The sequence below is a fragment of the Denticeps clupeoides genome, chromosome 10 (genome assembly GCF_900700375.1).
Source record: "Denticeps clupeoides chromosome 10, fDenClu1.1, whole genome shotgun sequence".
NCBI lineage: Eukaryota > Metazoa > Chordata > Actinopteri > Clupeiformes > Denticipitidae > Denticeps > Denticeps clupeoides.
Window position 1 is genome coordinate 15,932,153 of NC_041716.1, and position 12,489 is coordinate 15,944,641.

Consider the following 12,489-nt stretch of genomic DNA (forward strand, 5'->3'; position numbering starts at 1 on the left):
TGGTTGCGGGGTGCGTGATGATGTATCCTCCTTTATCTCAAGCCTGTTCTACCTTCTGACGGGTCATCTGAGAATGATCTTACTGCAGATTCACGGCTCATATGCCCGATGTACTGTGCCTGCCGACACGAAATGTCCAGCCACACGTGTCATTAGGCTACTATCGATCACATGATCCTAATTAAGCCATGGTGGGAATGAAAACTTTCTGTGGGAGGCTTTATCGCACGTGAATGGCTAAGTGGCCTCACCGAATGCTGCGATATACAACACAACACATCTCGGTCCGGAGTTGTATTCTTGCATGCATTCTTCTCCAGCACATCCCCCCATTCTCAGTGGGGTCCAGACTGGGACACTGTGCTTCCATGTGCAATCAGGCCACGTGACCTTGCAAAAGTCCCAGTCCTCTAAGTTCTTGTTTTTACTAATAAACAGAGCTCCAGTATATTCTCTGTGATTTGTCTTCTGTGGCATTCAACACTGATGGGACGTCTTGACCTATACCAAAAACAGAGCATCAACCATACTGGCCCCAGTCTGCAGTGTTTGTAATACAAATATGCATGACCCCTTGAGGCATGAGGAATAGATCCGCTGCAGATTTCATTCAGATTAGTGAGGTTCTTTGTTGGCATTACAAAACATGCTGGTATGTGATTTTATTCTTATCGCAGTACTGTTGCTTTTATCTGTCAACTCATAAATATGTATATATCTTTTTTCAGTAATGACCTTTAATTAATGCAGGAACTATGAAATTTATCACTCAGTCTTCCCTCTTTTCTCTTTTTCTCAGTGCTTGAGGATCTCAGCCTCACTACAGCCCCTATCAGTCTTCAGCTCGCTTCGCTCCATCTGCAAAAATGTCTGGTTCTTACGATGAATCTGCTGCTGCTGACGAGGCAATGGACAGTTTCTGGGAGGTAATTATAGGAAATTATTAATAATTGAAAGGCCTAAGAATATACATTTTTTGCCTGATTGTTTTCCATGGCAGTTGGTACTGAAGTTGCATTCAAGTGAGAAATAAATATATAAAAGTGTCACAAGAAAATGTTGTCTCACATAACTGGGTCTGCCAAAGACCCTCACAAAGGGCGTTTATTCCGTTCTGGCATCCCCTTCCACTTTGCAGCCTGCTGGCCTTTGAAAAAGAAGCGTCTCATTCAATTGAGAAAAAAAAAAAAATCGCATCCATGTCCCCGTTAATAAATTATCCCCCTAAATTCTTTAGAAGACGGTTAAATATTTAAAAATGTTTGTTGAAAGGATCCTGATCGCCCCCTTAATGAATTCTGTGCTGCACAGGGTCATCTTTGTGGATGAGCTGCTCATTTACCAGGCCGCCGTGAATGGGGCATTTGAGAGGCCTGCACCTGCTGCAGCTCTGCTTAGGGACGTAGTGTCCCTTGGAGATGCAGTAAAAAGACGTTCGTCACAAATGACAACTGATTATGTGTTCACTGAAGAGTGCATAAGTAGATTAATAGAAAAATGTGTTGATTTGAACGATACTGCAGTGCACTTCCATGTGTCGAGCGCAACCTATGGAATAACATTAGGTCGTGATGGTGCTGGAATTGTGACCTCAGGGGTACCTCCACTCCACCTGGCCTGTCGGCGGGAGATCTTTCTGCCGAATCTGGAGGCCGGTGTGTGTCCTCAGCTCCGAGAGACATTCGGAGTCTGCCCGGTGGCGTCACAACAGCGGCGATGGGGAATTACAGCAGCGAGCGCTCACACACCCACGCGCACAAATCCGAGGACATTGCATAACTCCACATGCTCCGGCATGGGGCGCGCCGCCGCCCGCCACACTCCTCCCCCTCTCAGCACATCGTGCAGCATTAGCTCATGCCCCCTGCAGGCAGCGGGGGCGGAGCCTCTGCTGGAGCACAGATTCTCTGAAGGTGGACCGGGGCAGATAGCAGAAACAATGCAGATGGGGACGGACAAAGCAGGACGTGTGTTCACCATTCTCACCACTTCAGCGTGCGTTTTGGTGGCAGCAGATAAGCAGAGAACCACGATGCTAGCCAATGCACCCTGTGTACACGATAACATTATTTAAGCACTCTGCACAATGAAGCTTTATGACTATTAATAGTTAGCCACGAGTAGCACTTCAAGTAGCACTTCTGCCTCGGTCCTCTTTTTACCAGATTTGTGAGCCCACAACTCACGTTTCCTTCGAAACTACAAGTTGAACAAAACAAAGTAAACATCATCTTTACAGGAGAGAAGTGATGGTCATCGTATACAGTACCAATATAGACAAATGCAGTGAAATTTGTTTGTATTAGTTGCGAGACATTTAGATAATGAAACCAAAATCCCCATGTAAAATATTGACAAAAATGCAGTTTATTGCAGATTCTTTTAAAAAGAGGGACTCCACATCTCTGAAAGCAATTAGCTTTGTAACAGGATTCATTGCTTTCATTCATTTGTCTTTCTAGCATCAAGGTCTGCGTTTACTGTGCATAATGTGCCAAATAAAGACTTGCCTGCAACATTCTAGGCTGACATTCATTCTCCTTTTCAGGTGGGAAACTACAAGCGCGCCGTCAAAAGGATCGACGATGGCCACCGACTCTGCAATGACCTCATGAACTGCCTTCAGGAACGTGCCAAGATAGAAAAGGCGTACAGCCAACAACTGACAGAGTGGTCAAAGCGGTGGAGACAGCTCATTGAGAAAGGTTGACATCTTCCTGTTCTAGTAAACCTATATAGAGCTAGATATGGATAGCAAAGTGGTTGGGAGCCTTTAGCTGGGTTTTGGCTGACAGAGTCCCTTGGTGTTGTGGTGGTTGTAGGACCTCAGTATGGTTCGGTGGAGAGGGCCTGGCTGGCCGTGATGACCGAAGCAGACAAGGTGAGCGAGCTGCACCAAGAGGTGAAAAATGGCCTGCTCAACGAAGACCTGGAGAAGGTCAAGAACTGGCAGAAGGACTCCTACCACAAGCAGATGATGGGTGGATTTAAGGAAACCAAAGAGGCGGAAGAAGGCTTCAAGAAGGCTCAGAAACCATGGGCCAAGAAGCTGAAAGAGGTGAGGTCAATGTGACTTGATCTCGTCAGCAGATAAGGCTTTTACAGGTGGAATCAGTGGCCATCCCGAGGATTAGAGTCCAGCCTAATTGAGTTTACTCAGCGGATACCTCTGATAGCACAACACTGCTACCTAATCTCCTGTAATCATTGGTGATTGGGCACAGTTGTGATATTTAGGTTACTTAGGCTTCAGCTCATTGCATTATCGTCAACCTTCAGCTGACGCCCATTGCAATATTAAGTACCTTAAAGGTTTGATATGTATGTTATTGTATACTAGCACTATCCTGATTTGCATTCATCTGTGGTAAGAAACTGGAGCTAATGGTCCTGTTGTTTGTGCTGCACGCCTCAGATGGAGACAGCTAAGAAGACGTATCACATGGCCTGCAAAGAGGAGAAGCTGGCGGCTGCTCGAGAGGCCAGTGGCAAGTCAGAGGCCTCGGTAACTCCCGACCAGCAGAAGAAGCTGCATGAGAAACTGGAGAAATGCAAACAGGATGTCCAGAAGGTGAGGGACGGGCACGTATGAGGACAAAATGGCAAATACAAAAACTAACTGAAGACATGGCACACCAGTTGGCACTAAAGCAGAACTCCCCGAGACTGAAACAGTACCCTAAAAACAGTGTGGTAGATATAAATAACTCAGAGGAGAATCTGCAGATAATATAATGGATAAGTGAGCTATAAGCATGTGAGTAGAAGCTAATTAGCAAACACTACTGTAAGAATTCAGCAGAGAAATGTCCTTCAGCTTTAGCTTGAGTTGCAGCTTTAACTGGCTGTAATCATACCAGCAACTGTACTGTAAAGGCAGTACAGGCCAGAATTTATGAAGGTCAAACGAACATATAACCACTTGAAGGAATACATAGTTTCCCTTCAAGCAGTTATATGTTCATTTGCCATCATTGTTGCAATGGTAGACGGTATATAATTTGATAAGTACATTTAAATGTAACAGTTTTTTTTTATAGGGTAACGTGTCCATAGCAAAGACACCAGGAATATGCATAATAAGCTTTTTCATATTTTATCATGCAGTCCTTCCAGGATTCCAAGATTTTATTTTGTGATTTTTAAAATCATAATGACTTTTTTTATTTGCACAGGGCACCAAACAGGCTAGGACCACCCCTGGTTATTTCCATGTGTGCTGTCAGTCCCCAATCGGTATCACTTGCTTGATTGGTTCCCCTTCTGTGTTGGTCCGGATAGGGCACTGACACACGCTTAATAAACCCGGAAGTCCACAGTGACCAAGGGATTTCTGACAGATTGAAGACTTGTTGTATTTTATTTATTGCAGTTTTTTTAAACCTAAAACTCTAGGTTTAAATATCATTTTTAATGACATTTAAATATCATTTTGTAGGAGCAGATATTTTAGCGGTATACCTTAAGTGAAGTGATTGTCACATGTGATGCACAGCACACGATGCACACAGTGAAATTTGCCCTCTGCATTTAACCCATCACCCTGAGTGAGCAGTGGGCAGCCATGACAGGCAGTGTGTGGGGACGGTGCTTTGCTCAGTGGCACCTCAGTGGCACCTTGGCGGATCGGGATTCGAACCGGCAACCTTCTGATTACAGGGCCGCTTCCTTAACCGCTAGGCCACCACTGCCCCAGCAGTATAGGCCGTGTGTGTGTCTATATACAGTACAGGCCAAAAGTTTGGACACACCTTCTCATTCAATGTGTTTTCTTTATTTTCATGACAATTTACTTTGGTATACCTAGTCATACTTACAGTCGCTCTTCTGGTGCTGAAGCCACTGGCCAGTGCACAGTTCCATGGTTTCATAAACTGAAGAACTGATTTGAAAAACCCGTGCTAATGTTTTATTTTCTCTATCATACCCCAGTATCAGTAGTCTCAAAACACTAATGGATCATGATATTATATGGTTGGCCTGCATTAGTTTACTGGATCGTGTGTAGTAGAGCCATGATCTATGAGGTGATGAAATCCATTCCAATGTTACATTACTTAACATGAATTATAAATGTCTGAACATTTTTTTTAGCTGCAGCTTTGATTGAATCTAAAATGATTTAATAAAGGCCACTTATGAGCCAAAGCTCTGCATTGGCAAGTGTCCTGCAAAATTAATGAGAGCAGCCCCTGGCGTAACAAGTGGGATATGGTTTTGCAGACCTCCTAGTGACCAAGAAACCTGTTCCGGCTTAGAGTTTTTACTGGCCAAGTTTGCTTTGGTCGTGTCTGCCAGGCCAAGGAGAAGTACGAGAAGTCTCTGGAGGAGCTGAACAAGTGCACGCCTCAGTACATGGAGAACATGGAGCAGGTGTTTGACCAGTGCCAACAGCTGGAGGTGAAGAGACTGACCTTCCTTAAGGAAGCGCTGCTGGACATCAAGCGCCACCTTAACCTCACAGAGAACCAGAGGTCAGTGAAGCCACATAACACTGCAGGGATTTGCGATGTTTAAACAGCTCATCAGTCTGTCTTCCAGAAGTTTTTATTCGGCCCCTTCAATGCAAGTCAATCTTTATGCATTATCCTGGAACAAAGTACAAACATATTTAATACAGATCATCATGGTTCATTGTTAACGTTTTTGTTTTGGAGTGTGTGGACAAATAGTTATAGGCATACATTTGACACATAGGGCCTTTTTCATGCAAGGTGCATTTTTCCACCCCACACTGCCCTGTCCATCAGTAGTTTTGCACGTTTCTGGAGGCACATTGCTCATTTGCTCGCCACGCGCCTTCATGCTGGTGGGAGTGGTGTGACTGGGCACATTGTCAGCACGTTGCGGTTAAGGCAGTGCAATGACATTGTGCTTTTTTACAGAAAAAAACAGTAGTGTATTTTCTTCATTTTACTTCAGCAGAGCATTTTTGGAACGTGTGAGGGCATAACAATGGCGGGAACATTCAGCGCTTGAAGGGATTTGGTTACCTTGGGCCAACCAGTGGAGCCTTGTTTTTGTATATACATTTTGTTATAAATAGTCATTTTAAATGAACTATCAAACTATTTGTGTTTAATAAGTTAATTGTAAAAAAATGTATTTTGCACTGGCCAGTACAATTTCAACATCAAAATAAGTAAGTGGGCTTGTGCTTTCCCCTTTCTAAGCTTCAGGCATTAACCCGCCAAAACAGGGTCCAAAGTTAGATGAAACAAATGGCATTCTGCATGGCACTCATTCATCAATATGCAAATTCATAATTAGATGTGACAAATCTGTCAAGGAATTAATTCTCTGTTATTATCATTCATAAAAAGATCATGTTCAGAAATCCTACTTAGTTATGCTTCGCCTCCAAAATGTGATTTCACATTGACATTTTTGACATTTGTATTATAGCACATACAATGGTGTCATATAATTTGCCACCTCCTTAATTATGCCAGGCATCTGAAGGTACAAAATGTTTTCTCTCCTCTCATTTCCTGATTCATGCTGCATGTCGTAGTGCCGCTGTTGCATGAAAAGGAACAGACACTCCTAATGCAAAAAAACAACAAAGCACGACATTCTCATCCAGAGCAGCCAACGTTCGAAACTTCATGGGGCAAAGATGATCTGCATCTGCTCGGAGACTCATGTGCTGCTCTGCTCTTGTTCGCTGCTGTAGCTATGCCACAGTGTACCGGGAGCTGGAGCGTACCGTCCTGTCGGCGAACTTACAAGACGACCTGAAGTGGTTCAGCAACAACCATGGCCCGGGGATGCACATGAACTGGCCACAGTTTGAGGTATCTTCCACTTATATGAAGAGTTTGAACAGACATTTAAACCTGGACCATTTTTCCTTTTTTCTACCAGTTGATTGAGGTTTGTGATGGAACCAAAGTTTTAATAGTAAACTTGGCCCCAGTCTTAATGAAGGGTGAGGTAGTGTCGTTGGCCCATTCACACATGAATTCGTGGAATCACCGGTCTGATATTTGGTAAGCTTCTCCATAGGTGATCGTTCTTCTTGTTTCTGGGGGAAAAGGGGCAAGAGAAGCGCACAAGGACCAACACTGTTGATGTTACTCACCTTTCCAGCATGTTAATAGTCAGGATTTTTTTCCAATGCTTCGTTTCTACCTACATAATGTCTCTGACTGGAGACTGAAAATCCACATTTAGCATACTTCTTAGTCCAGCTACAAGAAGGCGGAAGGACAAATATTGTATAATTATAATTATTAAATAAAAATTATTATAATAGTAGTAACAGTAGTGTTGTTGTTTTTGCTTTATATTATTGCTGATCATGAACAAATCTTGTAATATGAATTGCTTCATTTCAGGAGTACAATCCAGACGCCACCAATGCTGTCCCCAAGAGAGTTAAGAAGCCTGAGGGTGTGGCCCCTGCCACTCCCAGCACAGAGCACGCTGGGCAGCCCGGCGATCGTGGCAGGTACAGGCAGCTTCCGTGTCTGTTTGGTCACCACACAAGAGGGGCCTCGGTAGCTGATGGTCTGTAATCTATGCAGCGTGAGCAGCTATGACAAGAACCAGGCCTACTCCACCGAGTGGTCGGACGACGAGCAGCCCACTGCGCACTCGGGCAACGAGACCAACGGCGGCGCCAACTCCTTCGAGGACGACTCGGGCAGTGCGAGGGGCGTGCGCGTGCGAGCTCTCTACGACTACGAGGGCCAAGAACAGGACGAGCTGACCTTCAAAGCGGGTAAAAAAGGAGGAGGACGTTTGGAGATGGAACAAGCCATGCTGTAGTGAAGCAGAATAGTTTAAATACAAATATGTTCTGAAATATATGATACAGACCAGAATAATTTTTATTATTATTAACAATGTTCTGCTCTTTCAAAATGTTCTAGAAATTAGAAAATTGGAAATAGTTAAAACTAATGTTAGTGTTTGGTTGTTGAAGTGTTACATAACGTAACATAAGTGTGTGTGTCTGAAAGTTGTATTAAAGTGAACATTTGTGTATTTTTCATCAAAATCTTTACCACAGAAGATTCTGAGGTTCACAGCATTTTTTCCAGCAATTTTTGGAAATAAGTTGTGCCCAAATCCTCCCAGCAGTGAATGTCAACATGCTAAACACGCACGAAACATCTTGTTCAACAGCTAAATGTTTTAGTCCCATAGTAAGAGATTTGAATGCAGATTAAACTTCTGGCATGTAGTGTACATTCTATAGTTATTCGTGGCTAAAGCATCTTTTCAATCGCAGCTGCACTCCTCCCCGCATCCCTTACTTACCACGCTGCACATGGGGCAGAATAATAAGCATTTACGTGCTGCGCCACCAGGGGGTGGGGTGGGGTGCAGGAAATGACCGTCCATTTCAGAGCTCAGGGCCCTTTTAATTGTCGGCCTCGGCAGGTGGCTCGAAACCCCACAGCAGCTGGTCAGCTTGTGCCCACGTGACCCATGGTCTGGTGTTAGCTTAGAATTTTTTTGCAGTTTTGAGTATTGCTTGTTTTATAATAACAGTATTTTATAAGAAATGATATATATATCATTTATTATAAATACTCAAAACTTCAAAATTTTTCTAAGCTTTTTTTTTTTTTTAATTAATTAAAAGAACATGTTCAGCCTCTCTAATTCAGAATGAAATTCGAATGATTTCATTTATTCGTCAGCCTGTTGTGTTGTCGTGCTGGAAGTCTGATCGCAGCTCTTATTGGCATGCTCTCGACTGGATAATGAAGGATGAGCCTAATTGATATTTTCTCTCTGCAGGTGATGAGCTGACCAAGATTGAAGATGAAGACGATCAGGGCTGGTGCAGAGGGCGCCTGGACAGCGGCCGAACGGGCCTGTACCCGGCCAACTATGTAGAGGAGATCTAGAACAGAAAATGGAAAAAAAAAAGCGGCCGAAGGAGGACATGCCATTGGAGGCAGCTCACATTGTCCTGTCCAATCACACTGCGCATAGCCAGAGACTTAAGAGCAACACATATCTTGCCCAACAGAAGCGTGAAGCTGTCTCAGTGAAACTAAAATCTTAGTAACCTAAAAAAAAAAAACGAAAAATCATAATGTATCTATACAGTATATATTTATCCTGTCTGAAGGGTTCGAAACAGATGCAGCATTTAATCTAGCGATCATGTTATTTGCAGATAAACACGTCCACCGCATCTAAAATAGAAATGTCTCCAGGAGTTCTTTCTCTTAAGGGTGGTGTGCAAATATTGTAAAGCGGAAGTAATAACACCCACGTAGCCCGCAGGAGCTGCCCTGGATGCGTTACGTTGCTTTATTTTCTTTTGTTTCTGGGATCTGACTCTTCTTATGCAGTAACATGACTGTGTGCATCCTTCTTCACCTCCTCTTGTTGTCCGGTGACGGCCTGTGCGCCACAGAGCCGCCGTGTCTGTGTTTTGTGTGGGCTTGCATAGCGGCCTGCGCTATGCAACAGAGTACACTTGACTCTTCGGGTCATCTATTCAGGATGCCACAGAAGCTTTAGTCTTTTTTTTAGGGCAGATTTTTATTTTTTTTTCTGTTGCTCACTTTCAGATATGCACATCATAGTGATGTCTACTGTATGGGTTGTCATTGTGTGAAGGGAGAGGTTAAGGAAGTCTACCCTCTTAATGTGGAGAGTTTTTTTTAAGTTGCTGACAACAGCAAGATTCTAATTGGCCTGAGGTAAAGACAGGGGGAGACGTTGAGTAACCAACACGGAACATCTACGTGGGAAAGCCTCCGTTTTCACTCCCCTTCCCGGCTGACGGTGGACGAGATTTCATAGCAGCAGTCCACAGGTCCTCCTGCACCCGCTGATCTGATCTGATCTGCGCTGTATCATCTTCATTCCATTTGGGTTTGTAGCGCTCGTTTTCAGGATTGGGACGTTTTAGTTGCTCATGCCGCCCCCGTCATGACCTCAGAACATATCAAGCGTCACGTGATGCACTACCGTCCGTAATCTGAGATTAGGAACCAGATGCTCCTGTGCGCATAACATTACTATTTAGAATCTGAGTAGCGTCTGTGGTGCTGTGGTATTTATATACTGTATAGTGGGGCTTTAAATATCTATTTTCCTCCAAATGCATCCGGCGCATATATATACATTAATATATATATATATACTTATATCTTAGTCGCTATGCTTTAAATTATGATCAAAACAAAAGTCGAAATTGATCTGATTCCTACAGCAAGCGTCCATTGCCAAAAATGGGACCTGAGCCTGAAAGTGAACATGCGTGGCCTGCTCTCATGCCGGGATGTGGGTGGAGATCCTCAGTCGGGGGGGTTTTACTGTGAACGCCGTCGCAGAGAGAGGGAAGGACTATCACCAGCTCTCAAGTGATTCGTCTTAGGTCAAGCTGTCCAGCCTAGCAAAAATGATTCATATTGTTTATCATTAAGAGTTCCTGTATCATCCGCACAAACGTAACATGACAGCGCTTGCATTTACACACACACACACACACACGCAGCATATATGCACCCACAGATGATTTACATAACACAGTTTTCAGTGAATATTTTTGGGATGAACAAACATTGTTATCATATCCAGTGTGTATGAGTTGTGTTTATGTAGACAGAATAAAAAGAGAAAACATAAAAAAAGAAGTGGAAAATGCAAGTGGTAAAACCCAGGTAAAATGTTGTGTCATCTTGTAAATGTAAAAAAAAAACTGATGAAAAAGTGTTACTCCAATGTTACTCATACTGTAACAATCAGTAGTCACCATATGATATGAATTTCATTTGGATGGGAATGAAATTGTCTGCGTATGTACCATACCTGTATAAAAGCGTGTAGGGCTTGCCATGGGGTTTGTATATGATGCTGTAATTTAAAGATTATATTCTATCGTAACTGTACAACTGTGTGGAGTAGAACATGAAACCTAACCACGTTGAAGCAGTCAAGAAATGTTTAAATGTAAAATGCTTTTTTTTTATGTTGACCTTCCTTATGCATTCGGAGGGATGGAGGATTATGTTGTGAAAACTCTATTTTAGCAGTCTAGAAGATGTATGTATGTTCATAGTTAGTGATGTAATTTGATCTCCTAACTGGTGTAGTGCCTGTTGATCTTAAATATAACATACCATTCATTTAAATATGCATTAAGGAGACGTTGACTCGGATGGCAATGCTGATGAACATGATAACTGATAGTAGTGAAAAGCCTGAATCTCATCTGTGGTGGTGATGTTGCTATTGCAGTACAGGCCTGAGGTGGGGAAACACGTTTGTTGAGAAAACCTGCCATGGTTGTGTGCTGCTTGCTTTTTATTTCTACTTCTGACGGCAGAAAGCCGCCCCGCTCCGCGTCTGCGCTGTTTTTTTTTTTTCTTTCCCTTATTCTGACGTGCTCAGGATGATAGGAAGTTTACTGGCCAAACAAAACTTTTATGAGCAAACTACAGTCATGAGTATAAAGTCATAAGGAAGTTGACATTTCGTCTGGCTAACAGGTGTCAGTCAGTTCACGACACATTAATTTAAGGCTTGAAACACAGGCGTACCCCTTTAAAATGTAGATCGGATCAGGGAAAACTGAACTACCCCGTCGACACAAATACACGGGTCTACAATGTTTCAACAATGAACATTTGTGCATATTGTAGTGTAGTGTTATTTCATGGCATGATGCAAAATAAATATCTGCCGTACATTTGGAACAAAATGACAGATAGACGCTGGATAAATATTGCAATTCAGAGCCGTGCGGTAGGTGATTTAGTTACTGAGACTATCTGTGCTGCTACATCAGTCTGGCCACAGGAGGTCGCTGCCAAACCCAGAAACTTGGTAAAAGAAAATTCACAATTTAAGCATCACTATGCAAGAACATTAACTCAGCTTCAGTGTGCAGTGCAGGTTAAAACAAGTCATTATTGTACTGTCAATGTATTTATGTTAACATTTACGGCATTTATCAGGCGTCCTGACTTACAGTCAGTAGTTACAGGGACAGTCCCGCTGGAGACACTCAGGGTTAAGTGTCTTGCTCAGGGACACAATGGTAGTAAGTGTGGTCACCATGTGTTACCCACTAGGCTACAACCACCCTGAGGTGTCATAATGTGAGAGACCACACAGAAAGAACGAGGGAAGGATTTCAAGCACATTCTTAATTTATTATCTTAATTAATATTTATTATTCAGACTGTGGCCTGTAGTGTTCTATTTGGAAAACGTGTTTTGATGCAGTTTCAAAACGGAAATAGATGTTTCTTATCAAAAAGTATTTATGTAATCCTTGAATGAATTGGTGAAAGGCAGCATATGTGGAATGTTCATATGGGAGGCACAGTACCTGATATAGACAGATCTCTAACAGGCAGTAGAACAGAATCTTTAAGAATGTGAACTTGTTTCAACACTTAAAGCTCTAGTCCTGAGGTTAACTGGATTCATGTAATTATGCACGGTTTCGTCTTAAGAACAACAACAAAAAAAAAAGAATAGGAGGAAAAGGAAGTGTGAATGAGGAAA

At 42.9% G+C, this 12,489-nt stretch overlaps 1 protein-coding gene across 3 annotated transcripts in view; it reads left to right on the top strand.

Annotated features, from left to right (window-relative positions):
• Positions 1 to 11,108, top strand: part of LOC114797647 (protein kinase C and casein kinase substrate in neurons protein 1-like) — a 38,207-nt gene extending 27,099 nt beyond the window's left edge. For all 3 annotated transcript variants that reach the window (XM_028992587.1, XM_028992588.1, XM_028992589.1), the window contains 9 exons: positions 800 to 926; positions 2,549 to 2,705; positions 2,823 to 3,058; positions 3,416 to 3,571; positions 5,299 to 5,474; positions 6,677 to 6,797; positions 7,341 to 7,453; positions 7,530 to 7,726; positions 8,755 to 11,108. In XM_028992587.1, the coding sequence (XP_028848420.1) occupies positions 867 to 926; positions 2,549 to 2,705; positions 2,823 to 3,058; positions 3,416 to 3,571; positions 5,299 to 5,474; positions 6,677 to 6,797; positions 7,341 to 7,453; positions 7,530 to 7,726; positions 8,755 to 8,864 (1,326 nt within the window). In that variant the 5' untranslated portion in view covers positions 800 to 866 and the 3' untranslated portion in view covers positions 8,865 to 11,108. The remainder of the gene's footprint in view (positions 1 to 799; positions 927 to 2,548; positions 2,706 to 2,822; positions 3,059 to 3,415; positions 3,572 to 5,298; positions 5,475 to 6,676; positions 6,798 to 7,340; positions 7,454 to 7,529; positions 7,727 to 8,754) is intronic.
• Positions 11,109 to 12,489: the final 1,381 nt, after the last annotated feature.